Here is a 15,988-nt window from a genome sequence, read left to right on the forward strand (position 1 = left end):
AGAATTTATAGCACTGTGTCTGCATTATTCCAGTCCCACAAAACATGTAGGACAACTTTTGTGATGTTTGGGAGGTAAGAGACAAGATACTGACACAAGTGAAGATTCTTGAGCTCCGCTCAGATAGCTCAGGTGGTAACGCACTTCCCCACCTTGGCTAAGGTGCTGGGTTCGAATCCAAGTCCAGGATACAATATTAATCTGCCTGGATGTTTCAGTATTGCAATGAAGGCGGAACTCTCTTGCCCTCTCCTTTTCCTTCCACCCCCCACTCCCCTCCCCCTCCACCACCCTTGCAGATGCCTGTGTGTGCAGGTGTGTGTATATTCATGTGTTTGTGTGTGCACTGTAGCTCCAAAAGCTACTAAGTTTTCAGCCTTGTTTGTGTTCCTGTTGATGACTCAACATCTCTACCATTCAGTGAGTTTTCACCTTCGTGTCTAAGTTATTTATGGGTGATATACATTTTTTATTTTCTTTTGATCTGGATGGGATTCCCAATTTCTCACTTTGTGTTGGGAGCTTGTTGAATATCTTTTGGTGAGAGTAAATAACTCTTCTCTGAACCCTAGAGCAAGAGACAAAGTCTATGCAAAAATTATTTTTGTTTTGTATCAGGATTGTGTAACTTGCAATTAATTGCAAACTTAATTTTATTATTAACAACAAAAACCATAAAGGAATAAATTTTCTTTGAAATTTAAACATACACACTCCTCACAGATTAGGTCTACAGGTTATTCCGGCTCACCGACTGCTGCCTACGAGGCATCACAAGGAGTGATCTCTGTACATGGGACATGTAATCAGCATGACTCCTTCTGGTCGTTATTGCCAGTAAATGAATCCTTATGGCGCCCACTGCTCCTTTATTTGAGAAGCTCAGCATTTGGCCTCACGAGGCTGAGTGGATCCCAATCCACACCTCCCTGTTTCAGAAAAATCTGAGGAGGTACTGATAAACAAAGCTGGGTACTTCCACACCTGAGGCACTGACACTAACCATTCCACTGCAGTTTTTCTGTGAAACAAGGGTAACAATTCCGAGATTCCTTGCTTACTTTTGCTCTATAGGTACTTCATTTACTTCAGATGACTTGCCCCAGAAGGCAACCTTATAAGGTGGCATACAAAATGAGTTCCCACTCACAGCTTTAAGTCAATGTAATGAGATATTAACTTCTCATTGTATGGTTCACAGTTTCTATAAATATTTGACTAAAATTACTACATAAAATTGAGAAGGATGCTTTAGAATAAATTAAGACTTATAATAGCGGCTTCAAAGAGGAACTGAAAATTATACTCTAGAGAACAAATGGACATCAGAAATAAGAAATTTTTATGATTCTTTTTAGGAATTTCCCCTAACTTACTATTAGTACACATTTTTAGGTATGTAAGCCCCCATTGTGATGTACACTGCTCACTCTAGAGTACACTATGTAAAATGGATTATCACAATCAATGCTATACTGTTCACTAGTTACCCTGTGATGTACACGGTGACAATAATTGAACTATATAAAATAAAATCGTCATAACTTCTGAATGGTTTGTGTTAGGACATTCAAATTGCATGGTTGGCCAAAGGGCACCATGGGAATTAGTAAGCGTATGCATGGCTTGGTTTAGTGACAAAGCCCACTTCCATTTGGATGGGTTCATCAATAAGCAAAATTGGCAGTTTGGTACTTTTGGGGACTGAGAATCCACATTTTGTGATTGAGAAGTCTCTTCACCCTCAATGGGTGACTGTGTGGTGTGCAATATTCAATTGCGGAATAATCAGTGCAATTTTCTTTGATGGCACGGTGACTGCCAAATGGCACATGAAGGTTTTGAAAGGTGATTTCATCCCCATTAGCCAAAGTGACCCTGATTCTGATAAGATGTGGTTAATGCAAGACAGAGCTTGACCCCATCAAAGCAGGTGAGCGTTTGATGTCCTGGAGGAGCACTTTGGGGACCACATTCTCTCTCTGGGGCACCCAGCAGGCATTAGCATGGGTCTTGATTGGCCACCATATTCTCCGGATCTGAACACATGCGACTCCTTCTTGTGGAACTATATTCAAGACAAGGTGTACAACAATAACCCCAAAACCATTGCTGTGCTGAAAACAGCCATTCAGGAGGTCATCGACAGGATCGATGTTCCGACACTTCAGCAGGTCATACAGAATTTCGCCATTCATCTGCACCACATCATCGCCAATGATGGTAGGCATATTGAACATGTCATAACCTAAATCCAAATATCTGTAGTGGCATTTACATGTTGAGTAAAGTGTGTAGACACTGTAGTTTGTAACTAATTTATGTTTTTTTTCATATAGTTCAGTAATTGTCACGCTGTACATACATCTTACACTGTTATCTCTGCCCCATGTTGACTGACTTCAGCCTGCATGCCATTAACAAATCCACTCAGTCATTATGAACAGCCAATGACTAAGTTACCATTGAGTGTAATGCAGCCTTACACGATTGTTATTTATAACCTATATTGTAACTTTGTAAATGTTAACAATTTACAAAAAGTGGCTGCAAGTGCTACTAATGTCATATATGGTTTTTCTTGATATGTTGCTTATGCCTTTGTAGATGCTTGAAAATGGCAGAAATGCTGAAATGGCAATAGCAAAATATAAAGGACCTATGGCTAAAAAGCAAAAATGAAATCATAAAAAAGAGAGATAGAGACATTGCTGACTGGTAAACACAGCAAACATAATTCTCAATTAATTTTCATGTGAGTTAAATCCATGTTTAATTAATAACTGACTGCACACTAAGAAATTTTACTCATAGTGTTTTATTCAGTATTGACCATTAATGCCTATTTCTGTCCACATCTGTTTTCATCTGTCTGTCACTTGATGGTTCTTATATCTCCTCGAGCTCGGAAATGGCAGATTTTGGTGACACTGGGAGAAAGCACGTATGGCAGAATGGTGGCAGGGGGTATTACCTTGCGCTCGCATTGGTCCCAAATCGTGGTCAACAGCACCCAGCGGGCAGTCCTGAAGGAGGAATGATGCTGTCACAAAGGCAGCAGCTTCTATCTACAATTCAGAGAATGCAGAATGGTTTGTCAGGAGTTATCTCAAACACTTATGGTTATTTAACAAATTTCATGAAACATACGTTACATTTACTTTTTGTTCCATAGATCCACAGTGAACTGATCCTCAAGCATTTAGAATACATCATAAAGCAAGAATACATAACACATATTTAAAAAAAGAAAGTATGCTGATGTCCCTTCCACATATTCTAAGTGGAATTGTGCTCAGGGATGTGGTAAAGGAAAAATAAACTGGCAGAAAAAATCACAACACCAAAAAATAATTAATGTAGACTAATGAAATTTTGGGGATGCATTTGTCCAGATACCATATTTAAGTGATTAACATTGCAAAATCACAGGTTAATGTAGCTGCGAGATAAGGCATTGCAAATGTGAAATGCCGATACATTAATAACCAATGTAACTGCCAGAATGTTGAATGCAATCATCCAAATGAGCATGCATTGTCTTGTTCACGTGCTGGATGTCAGTTTGTGTGATGGAGTTCAATGCCTGTTGCACTTGGTTGTTCAATATAGAGACAGCTAATGCTGTTTGTGGATGACACTGGAATTGTCATCTGATAATGTCCTATATGTGCTCGATTGGAGCCAGATCTGGTAATCGAGCAGGCTAAGGCAACACGTCGACACTCTGTAGATCGTATCGGATTGCAACGGTCGTATGTGGATGAGCATTATTTTGTTGGAGATCACTGCCTGGAATTCTGTTCACGAATGGCAGCACAACAGATCGCATCTCCGTACTGACGTACAAATTTTCGGTCAGTGTGTGGGAGATAATCACAATAGTGCTCCTGCTGTCATACAAAATTGCAACACAGGTGCGCTGTGTCTGAGGCACAGACAGGCCTTCAACTGGCCTCCTCCTGACCAGCACACGCACACATTCACCACTGGCACTTGCCGAGGTAGAAGAGCCTCGCATCAGAAAACTCAACAGACGAGCACCCTCTCCTCCAATGAGCTCTCTCTTGACACCACTGAAGTCACAGATGGCACTGGAGGCTCATAACTGTCCTGAAAGTAACCAGTTTGTAACAATTTATTGGTCACTGTGCTGCCAACTGTTACTCAGATTGTTGCTGCAGATGCAGTATGATGTGCTCGAGTCATACACCGAGCACCACGGTCTTCCCTTTTGGTAGCGTCATGTGGCCATCCAGAGCCCAGTCTTCTTGCAACTGCACATTCCCATGACCACTGCTACCAGCAGCCATGTACAGTGGCTACATTCCTGCCAAGTCTTTCTGCAGTATTGCTTCTTATAACCCTGTTAGACGACCTCACTGTAAGTCAGTGAGGTGTCGATAGTGGTGTCTGTTGCTTTACAGGAATTCTTGACTAACATCAATGCACCACATCCAATCTCAAATGTAACTAACACTCACAACTGTTTCAGTGTGCAACCCTGATTTGCATCCTCATAGTGGCACTACTAGCGCCACTCTTATGCCACTGATGCAAAATTTGAGAAGGCATCATCTTTCATACGCCTCACAACGCCTCATGTATGCTACAATATTTTTTCTGTCAGTGTACTAAACACATTTTCGTTTGTGGCACAATACCAAACTTTTCAAAACATGTAAATGTATTCTCATTACTCAATATTATTAATAATATATGAGTGTACATACATCAGTTCTCCTAAGAATTTTGTCAGTGGGCTAGAAGGAGCTGGCCACCAATAAATCCTGTAAGATTCTCTGGAACTGAACTTCATGTGTAGTTAAACTCTTTTATGGTAATTGGTAAGTTATTGAAAATGTGTGTTCCTGAATAATAGACACATTTCTGGACCAAAGTAATTTACTGAAAATCTTTATGTACATTGCGAAACAGAACTAAAGGATCACTTTTTCGAAATACCGACATTTCCACCCATTACGGTGCTTAAGTTTGAAATTTAGCTCTCTGTCTGTGCAACCTTCCTCTGTAATGTTGCAAATGTGTGGCATCCTGCGACGTCACCCTCAGGCTCGAAGACACTTCGAACGGTGAGGTGTTGACATGTTCGAGCTCAGAAGTTCTTCTGACATGTAAAGTGAGTTAATGATGCTACATTGGCACCAGATTTCACCACGATTCTGCCCAATGCCACCACGGATGTGCCACACAATGGGAACATCAGCACAGCCCCTCTTACCTGCATTTCACCTCTTCTTTCAGTGCCTCTGCATTGGAGGTCAGAATTACAACAATTAGTTTTGAAACCGTGCGGTGTTCCTCTGAGTGGCCAATAAAAACATTCCGTACACACCACTGCTCATAGTTGCCACAAACAGGCCACAGGTGGTGGCATAAAGGGTGTCAATGAAATACCCCATTATCTGGTGCATTGATTCCCACGTATTTTGTGGTCAAAATGACAATTCGCATTGTGATGAGCAACAGCAAGACATTCATCACAACCCTTGACACTGCCGGCACCCTCGGGTGTTTCAATCCTTCTCTAAGGACATTGTGAGGGTGCACCCTATCGAACATAATTTGGAGTGCAGTGCGACCACAATTTTTGCTTCCGTGTCCATGTTGGAACCACTAAGGACTGTTCAAAACCATTCAGTGAGATTTGAACATGATATGAAACAGTAAAGGCAGCTTATGCTTTTTCAGTGCTCATATTTCCTGTTGTCTCGCGATGGCGTGATCACGGAGGATACGATATTGGCACATCTGTGAATAAAATGGCAAAGGGTTGCTGTAAGCCACCTGCACAACTTCACTGAGAATTTTAAACATGTACCTGTACAGACAGAACCCACGATGAAGTCCTAGGCATTTGCAGATTCTGGATGTCCTGCTATCAAGTGCACGAGCAGCAGCGTAGCCTGACTGCAGGTGACTGGCACACTTGTCGGAGGTCCTGTCCCTATAGGTACATTTTTAAGGTACTTGACAGAGGTGGGCGGGTGGCACCGAGGGGTTTGCCAAACTGGGCAGCCTGGGAAGGACCCTTTGCCATTTTATTCACACACATGTCAAAGGAGGACACAATACAGCACGAATGAAGAAGCATAAGCTGCTTTGAACTGCGTTCAAACTTTCATCAAATGGTGTTCAGAGTTCCACCCCCCCCCCCCCCCCCCCCCTCCCACCCCCCACCCCTCCTCCTCCCATTATCATGCCGCAGGAGGTTGCAAAACACAAGGCACGCAGAAGCATAAGCACCCTTTGCTGCTTTGGATCACATTCAAACCTCGTCAAATGGTGTTGGATGATCCCAAAGGGCTCCAACCTGTGCGCAGGAGCAAAAATTACAGTCGTGTTCCACTCCAAAAGGGTCAGATCACATTTAATGGGGATGCATTCCCAATGTGTCCTTAGAAAATGGTCAAAACATCTGAGGATGTCAGCAGTGTCACAGTTGTCAAGAACATCTTCTTGTCGTTCATCACACTGTGAACTGTTGTTTTTGACCAAAAAATTTGTGGGAATGATGCCTCAGGGAAACGAGTGGTTTCACTGAGATTCTTAATACCATCCCCCCCCCCCCCCCCCCAAAGGCGTTTCTGAGCCAGTTCTGAGCAGAGGTGAGCCCAGAATGTTTTCCACACTCATAAGAAAACTGTGATTTCAATGAGGTGCATCGCAGTTCTGATCTCTGTCGCAGAGATGAAATGGAGGTAAGAGGGCTGTGATTACCTTCTCATCATGTGACGCATCCACAGTGGCATTGGGCAGAATTGTGGTAAAATTTGGTGCCACATCATTAACCCATCTTACAGGTTACACAAACTTCTGAGCTGTAGCTTTTTCTCCAATGTGTTGACACCTTGCTGTTTGAAGTGTTGTTGAGACCAAGGGCAATGTGACAAGGCTTTTGCACCATTGTGGAAGAAGGCTGCATGCACCTTTGAGCTAAATTTCATATTTAGCATGACAATGTGTGGGAATTAAGGAGTTTCAAAAAAAATAGTCCTTTAATTCTGTTAACAAAAAAAAAAAAACAACAAAAAAAAAAAAAAAAACTAGGTATATTATTTCTGACAAATTTCATTAAGGAATAAATACACTACTGGCCATTAAAATTGCAAAATTGCTACACAACGAAGATGTCGTGTTACAGACGTGAAATTTAACTGACAGGAAGAAGCTGCTGTGATATGCAAATGATTAGCTTTTCAGAGCATTCACACAGGGTTGGCGCAGGTGGCGACACCTACAACGTGCTGACATGAGGAAAGTTTCCAACCGATTTCTCATACACAAACAGCAGTTGACCGGCGTTGCCTGGTGAAACGTTGTTGTGATGCCTCGTGTAAGGAGAAGAAATGCATACCATCACGTTTCCGACTTTGATAAAGGTTGGATTGTAGCCTATCGCAATTGTGGTTTATCGTATTGTGACATTGCTGCTCGTGTTGGTTGAGATCCAATGACTGTTAGCAGAATATGGAATCGGTGGGTTCAGGAGGGTAATATGGAATGCCGTGCTGGATCCCAATGGCCTCCTATCACTAGCAGCTGAGATGACAGGCATCTTATCCACATGGCTGTAATGCATCGTGCAGCCACGTCTCAATCCCTGAGTCATCATTTGGAAAACAACAACCATCTGCATGAACAGTTCGACGACATTTGCAGCAGCATGGACTAACAGCCCGGAGACCATGGCTGCGGTTACCCTTGATGCTGCATCACAGACAGGAGCACCTGCGATGGTGTACTCAATGATGAACCTGGGTGCACGAATCGCAAAACGTCATTTTTTCAGATGAATCCAGGTTCTGTTTACAGCATCATGATGGTCGCATCCGTGTTTGGCGACATCGAGGTGAACACACATTGGAAGCGTGAATTCGTCATCGCCATACTGGCATATCATCTGGTGTGATGGTATGGTTACACATCTCGGTCACCTCTTTTTCGCATTGACGGCATTTTGAACAGTGGACGTTACATTTCAGATGTGTTACGACCCGTGGCTCTACCCTTCATTCAATCCCTGCGAAACCCTACATTTCAGCAAGATAATGCACGGCCACATCTTGCAGGTCCTGCCCTGGCCAGCACATTATCCAGATATCTCACCAATTGAAAACGTCTGGTCAATAGTGGCCGAAAAATTGGCTCGTCACAATACGCCAGTCGCTACTCTTGATGAACTGTGGTATCATGTTGAAGCTGCATGGGCAGCTGTACCTGTACACGCCATCCAATCTCTGTTTGACTCAATGCCCAGGTGTATCAAGGCTGTTATTACGGCCAGAGGTGGTTGTTCTGGGTACTGATTTCTCAGGATCTATGCACCCAAACTGCATGAAAATGTAATCTCATGTCAGTTCTAGTATAATATATTTGTCCGATGAATATCCGTTTATCATCTGCACTTCTTCTTGGTGTAGCAATTTTAATAGCCAGTAGTGTACACTGTAGAATGTGTGGCACAGCACACATCTGAATGTACACTCCACAAGCCATCTTACAGCATGTAGCAGTCAGTACTTTCGGGTTCCTTTTCTGAATGGTGTGAGGGGAGAAATATTATTGGGAAACCTCCATACATACTGTAATATCTCTGATTTTTGCAACATGACCATTTCTGAGATTTATGTGGAAAGAAGTAAAATGTTCTCAGATCATAGACTCTAAGAACTCTAAGAACAGTAAACTTCTGTACAATGCATAACACCTCTCTCGTAACATCTGGCACTGGAGCTTGTGATCATCTCTGCAGCTAATGATGTGATGTGCTTCCACGTATTCTGCCAGGCTGTCATTTCCATTTTCTTACTATGCTTCACTGCAATATCTACTCACTGCCTAGACTCCAATTACCGTGTGAAGTAATGTCAGTCTTGTACCACTGTTTGTAGCCAAGTTTGATTCTCAGTGTCCTCTGTGCCCTTTGATGCTCTTTCGTTCTTCAGAGTTTGCAGCGATATTCTGTGAAATGCAAATTCCCTCTGTGTTTTCCAACTCTGATGGATTCCATAGCCAGCAATATTTTAATAAATTATTTAAATTAATTTCGCAGCTGAGGTCTCGCGGTAACATTCTTGCTTCCCGAGCACGGGGTCCCAGGTTCGATTCCCGGCAGGGTCAGGGATTTTCACCTGCCCTGAGATGACTGGATGTTGTTGTGTCATCCTCATCATCATCATTCATTCCCATTATGGTCGGAGGAAGGCAACAGCAAACCACCTCCATTAGGACCTTGCCTAGTATGGTGGTGCGGGTCACCCGCATTGTTCCCCTATGCTCTGTCAAGAAGCATGTGACTCCATTTTCAGTTAAATTGGCATTATTTAAACTGAGAACTCTGACCCAGTTTTTCTAATTTCTTTATTTTCATAGATTCCTTAATGATGTTGTCCTAGAAACTTGGCATTTGCACCACAATACTGGTTTCATTGTATTTCATTTTACAATTGCATTTTAGGCAGTGCTCATTAACAGCTGATTTACTCAGTTGTTTTAGTCATCTGTGACACTAATGTTCCTCACAACGTGCTGAGAAAACCTGAGGTGTCACATTACATCACTCTAAGGAGAGGAGATTTTCGACAACATACGCAGATTCGATAATATCCACCATACGTAAGACTGATCTCTCATGACATTGAGCTCCCTAACAAAATAGTGGCTTGAGACTGACATTAGTTTAGAGTATGTATGGAATCCAAGCATCCAGTACTCATAACGGCAAAAATTTCAGCACTTGAAGAAGACGGATGGGTCAGTTGTCAAAATATTGTGCAGGAAATGGAAATGACAACTCGCCAGAACACCTGGAAACGCCCTATTAATCAGTTGCCCTCAAAATCCTGAGAGATCACATTTCTGCAATTCACTTGCACTTTCTTAATGAACCTGTGACAAATTGCACAGACCATTCTTCATCACACATTCTCTATCTGTTCTATTAATTGAACCTGGTAAGTGTCCCAGTGAACGAGATATACTCAAGAATCTTTCAAATTAGTGTTTCATAATCCACATCTTTCATGGATGAGTTACATTTCTTAGACATTCTTCCAATGAATCCAGGCTGCTTCTTTTTCTACAGTTAGCTTGATGTGGTCATTTTATTTGAGGCCACTCTGGACAGTTACTCCTTTACTTCAATTAAATAACTTTTTGAATGACAGACTGCAGTGGAGGAGACAGTGTTTTGGCTTACAGCCAGCCACATTTGATGAGGCTCTGCCAGCACCTGCAAAATAGGTGACATGGTGAGCATATGGCACTTGAAAAAGAACTATGGTCGATATGCAGCTGTTCCCTATCACTGACTCACAAAAATGTCAATTGCAAAATTATTCTAATTGAAGTATAGATATTTTACAGTTGTTACTGTTTCCAATTATTTATCACCAACAGTCTAATCCACAGTGATGGATCTCTCCACCCATTTATGTGCAAAATGTTACATTTATCTACATTCCCGGTCAACTGTCAGTGGTTGCATTAGTTGTTGATCATTGGCAGGTCTTTCTGCATTTTGCTGCAGTCTTCTCACATTGCAACCTTGCTAAAGACAACTTTGTCTTTTTCAAACAGGCACAAAAATTGACACAATTTTTTAACTTGGAAAAGCTCCCTAACAATAATAACTAGAAATATAGTAGGTCTCATTGTAAAGAACTACTTAAAAAGCTGGGTATCCTTACTGCACCAAGTGGGTTCATCTACTATACTAATACCAATCTTTTATGCAAATCAGGGAAAATGTCATTAGGTATTTCACTAATAGTGCAAGTTCTATATATAATCATGAAACCAGAGCCCAATTTGAACATAAAAAAAGATAAACAGCCCTTTGATCAGGGAATAATATCAGATACCAAATTGCAAAAGGAGGTGAGAAAGAGTACTAAAACATATTTTTAAAACTCATAAAAAATTATAAATTTTTATAATTACCTTAATTGTAATAATGCACAACTAACATTATGTTGCAAGAAAAGTAGGTCAGGTTGTTAAGAAATGATTATCTGGGCACTGTTAATCCTGCATCCGAGTTATGTGTAAGCTATGATTACAAGAAGCTTTTGATTGTTAATCTAAAACTGTTCACTTCACTGGAGTGATGAGTTTTGGGTTATGTAGCCAAGTAAATACCTGCCAAATTATTTTTTCCTGAAAACATAACATTTTAGTAAAGCTTTGAAGAAGTAGGGTACATCAGAACAGGCACAGTAAAAGAAGTACCCACTCACCAGGGAGACGACGCCTGCTGTCTGGGCGGCCGCTGGCAGCGAGCACGCCCCGCACTCCTCCATGTACAGCATTGCACCTGTGGGCAGTATCACACAGATAGAGGGTAAACACTGACAGCTGTATCTCAGTTTATGTTAGGTTGGGTTAGGGTTTGATAGTTGAGGTGAATAGAGAGAATGTAGGACATTACTTTGGACAGAGAAACGCTGATGAGCTGCAACATAATGGCCATTGCCCACCTAAGGGATGAAGAAAATGCTATTCTAACATTAAAAGAAACAAAAACTCTGAAGGTTGGGATGGAATATCCACTAAAATTATTAAAGCAGTACACAAAAAATTGCAAACCCACTAGCTCAAATAATGAATCAATGTTTTGAAGAGGGGTGCTTCCCAGATATACTGAAATATGCTGCAGTCACACCACTTTTCAAAAAGGGATCAAGAGAGACCATGGAAAGTTATTATCCTATCTCAGTTCTCCCAGTAATACCCAAAGTATTTGAAAAAGTTGCTATTGCCCAAATCCAGAAAATCATTGCAAAATATTCTATTATTCTAAAGAGTCAGTGTGGTTTCAAACAACATAAAAACACAGTAGATGCAGTGAACAGCCAACAAGGCCTTCTTCAACATTACGTAGGTTGGAACTTAAATAGTGGCAACACTGCTATGAAGACACTATGCAATGGAATCTACTATTGTCGCTGATAGCACACATTGCTGACATACCTACCTTACCTCCAAGCAAATGGACTCGCCTGTCCCATGTCACCAGTGTGCGCACAATCAAGGGAAAAACAATAACTTGTGAGAGAGCGGTCTAACGTAATGATGTCACTATGTTTTTGAAACAGGATCAAGATTGAATGTGCCAGAGTTCATACAGCATGACAGTGTCATCAAGGTCTTCAAGAGACATGTGAGGAATCAGTGTTGCCATACAGAACAATGGCACATTGGGTAAAAGCCTTCAACGAAGGTCGGCAATCCCTTGGGTTGGAAAGAACCCTGTTCACATGCTGAAGAAATCATCTTGGAAGTGGTAAATTGTCATTACAGTGCAGTGTTAAAGACTTGTGTAATAATTCGACTGATTCAGAATATCTTGTCACAAAGTGTTGTAAAATATCAGTGCCCTTTAGGATAATGCATCTAAATGTGCAGTATCTCAGGAATAAACTCAATTTGCTGCAAGTATTTGTGGATGAGAATTCACCACACTTGTTAGTAATGACAGAACATGGATTAAAAGACAATGAAATTGAGTATTACAAATTAGAAGGTTATGTGCTAGCAGATAGCTACTGCAGGCAACAACACAAAGGGGGTGGGCTGGCAATATTTGTAAATGAACATCTTACATTTAAGAAAGTTTCATTTGTTGAACAATACTGCAAAGAAGAAACAATTGAAATGGCTGGTGTTGTCCACATAAACACTCATTCAAGCAGGTTAGCCAAACATAAAGTTATTAGTATGTACCGCCCACCAAATACAGATGTGTTGTACTATCTTGATAGACTTAACAGGGAAATTAGACAAGCAGGCCCCACTGACCTTAGCATAGTTGGAGACTTAAATATTGATGCAAACTCCTGTATTATAACCTATTTGAAAATAACAGATATATTAAACTCATATAATATCACAAATATAGTGAACTCTGACACTAGAGTAACAGAGTCAATCTCCAGTACAATAGATTATGTAATAGTCAACAAAAATATAAAAGACAGTGTTAACTTTCAAACTGTTGATTTTCTTTACTCAGATCACTATTGGCAAGTGTTACAATATTTAAGGTGGCAGAGGAAGCAAACGGGTGTAAATTTCTAGGGGTCCATCTGGACCCAAACCTGCAGTGGCTTAGCCACATTAACGCTGTATGTAAAAAAGTCAGCAATGGGCTGTATCTTCTTAGCCAACTGTCCACAATGGTGCCCACTCACGCGCTTAAAACTGTGTATATGGGTCAGTCTATCGCCATCTTAGCTACTGTATATAAATATGGGGTTGTGCTGCAGACATTCACCTTAACAGAGTACTATTGCTACAAGTGTGGTGTCACTGCCAGACACCACACTTGCTAGGTGGTAGCCTTTAAATCGGCCGCGGTCCATTAGTATATGTCAGACCCGCGTGTCGCCACTGTCAGTGATTGGAGACCAAGCGCCACCACACGGCAGGTCTAGAGAGACTTCGTAGCACTCGCCCAGTTGTACAGCCGACTTTGCTAGGAAAGGTTCACTGACAAATACGCTCTCATTTGCCGAGACGATAGTTAGCATAGCCTTCAGCTACGTCATTTGCTATGACCTAGCAAGGCGCCATTATCAATAGATATTTAACTTGTGATGCCTGTACCGTCAGACCGATGTTCTCCAATTGTGGATTAAAGTTAAGTATTCCAAGAACTATGTTCTTTTCTTTATAGGATAATTACTTTATCTTGTTCCAGACCTCACGCCAATCTGCGTGAGCTTAAAAGCGTGCATTTCGGCCTCCTCTAGCAACACGGTGTTGGCTCTTCTGCCAACACTTCAACAAGAAATAGGGTTAAGGATTATATGTGGACTAGGCTATAAAGACTCTTGCCGTGATGTTTTCGGACAACACAAGTACTTCACTATACACTCTTTTTATCTTTATAAATTAATTACTTTTTTGTCTCACAGAAAACTGAAGTAACTAAATGTAGTGCTATACATGACCACAACACCAGTTCCAAAGAGAATTACTACTGACAAAGAATAAGATTAAAAATGAGAGACCAGAGCCCATATACTAATGGACATGGGAAAAACAGTAATAAAAATCAATTAAAATCAAAACTAAAAGAATTCTTAATTGAGAAGTTTCTCTATTCACTCAACAAATTTTAAACGGTTAAGTTTAAGAGCTGTAAAGTAATGTATAAAAAAATAACCTGCTGTGTATGATGTAATGTATTTTGGCAAGCATCAATTTACTGTTTAATTACTACCTGTAAGGCTAAGATCAAAATGCATTTTATGATTGTAACTGTTCTTGATATTTGCAAAAGCCATCATATTGATGGCTCCACAAAAAAAAATCTAAATAAATAAATAAATAAATAAAGCTTGTTCATCTTAACGTCCTCCACACCTCTGTGGCATGTTGTAACAGTTATCGGGGTTTACACCCTGTATAGCAGAGCAGAGGTGAACGGTGAATCAAAGCATTGTAGTGATGATATGGCCCGGATGTGGAGGAATTGGCCACCACTGCCATCCTCCACACAGATTGGGACTTACAGGATACAGATGACAGTGTCCATGTGTGTGTGACTTATGCATGTATGAATGCATGTGTGTTTTGTCAGCATCTGGTGAAGGGCTTAAAAGGAGAGATGCCAGTCGGTGAGATTGACTTTTTGAAACCATCTGTATGGTGACAGGCTAAGAGCCCACGTATCACACTCTGCAGCCAGTCAACCTGATGGGCCCTCATTCACAAGTATCTGGGAAAAAAAATTGGTATTTTGCATGATGGACAGTAGCATTAAAAAGTATCATTGTATTGACTGTTTGCATGATGTAATGGATAGGGTAAGTCCTTCACATGCAGAAAGTCAGGTTCAAATCTTGCCAGATACTTCAATCTTTTCATCTTCAAATCTTTATTGAAATTGCTCTGATTATTATTTTTATTCAGTTCTTTGGTTTAAATACAATTTTTTATTGCTAATCCTATGTCACATGATGTTAATCATTGTATCACCTTTTTTCTCCCTATAACTTTAATGACTTGAAATCTTTCTTAATGTGAATTTAACTAACTTTAGATATTGATTTAGATTTAATTTCTTTAGTTTTGTCATCCTGTTTCTTCACCCATGTTGTTGCATTCACTATTTATATTCCTCACTTTGCTTGAATTTAATTTTATTTACAATCCCTTCTTTCGGTTAAACTTTCATCTGTGTTATGTCATTCACAGTGCAGCAGTAATTTAGTCTTTGTTTTAAATGTTTGTATGATGATAAAAAAAATGCACATCTTGTAACGAAAAATACATTTTTGACACCATTGCACAGTCAGTATTGAGAGATTTTGTCATATTTTGTTTCTTACCTAACTGTTTGGCTTTTTCAAGTACTTAAATATTATAAAAGATAAATGTAATTAAACTGTCATTCACAAAAAGTCCTGAATGGAAAAGGATGATACAAAGAAAAAAATAAGAACAAATGAAAAAGTTAAGGTTCATAAGATAATTAAAATGACGTGGCAAAAGTGCAGAAATAAAAAATTACATTTAAACCAATTAACTGAATAAAAATAATGATCAAAGTCATTTCCATAAAGATTTAAAGGTAACAAAATTGAAGTACCAGCCGAGATGCAAATGCACAACCTTCTGCACATCAAGGCCTTACCCTATCCATTGCACCGCACAAACAGTAAGGCGATACTTTTTTAATGCTTCTGAGTTTCAAGCAAAATTCTGAAATTTTTTCATCAATTACTCACAAACATGGGCCCACCAGGGTGAATGGCTGCAGTGTGTGATACCTGGGACCTTAACCTACAATACCACATAGGTGGTTTCCAAAAGTCAGTCTCACTGTTGGGGACCTATCCTTGTTATTTTGGTATGTGATAATATATAGCAGTCTTTTTCCAATGTGCTCTGTTTGATGAAGATCACGTTGTTATGGTGCAGCACCTGGGAGTGATCATCTGGGAAATGGCAGAGGTGA

The 15,988-nt window shown here is 40.4% G+C and overlaps 1 protein-coding gene across 1 annotated transcript in view; it reads right to left on the minus strand.

Annotated features, from left to right (window-relative positions):
* Positions 1-15,988, minus strand: part of LOC126428121 (uncharacterized) — a 72,759-nt gene that overhangs the window by 25,616 nt on the left and 31,155 nt on the right. The window contains exons 2-3 of the mRNA XM_050090027.1: positions 11,262-11,338; positions 2,975-3,068 (exon numbers count right to left, since the gene is read on the minus strand). Of these exons, the coding sequence (XP_049945984.1) occupies positions 2,975-3,068; positions 11,262-11,333 (166 nt within the window). The 5' untranslated portion in view covers positions 11,334-11,338. The remainder of the gene's footprint in view (positions 1-2,974; positions 3,069-11,261; positions 11,339-15,988) is intronic.

This window comes from Schistocerca serialis, chromosome 12 (assembly GCF_023864345.2).
Source record: "Schistocerca serialis cubense isolate TAMUIC-IGC-003099 chromosome 12, iqSchSeri2.2, whole genome shotgun sequence".
NCBI lineage: Eukaryota > Metazoa > Arthropoda > Insecta > Orthoptera > Acrididae > Schistocerca > Schistocerca serialis.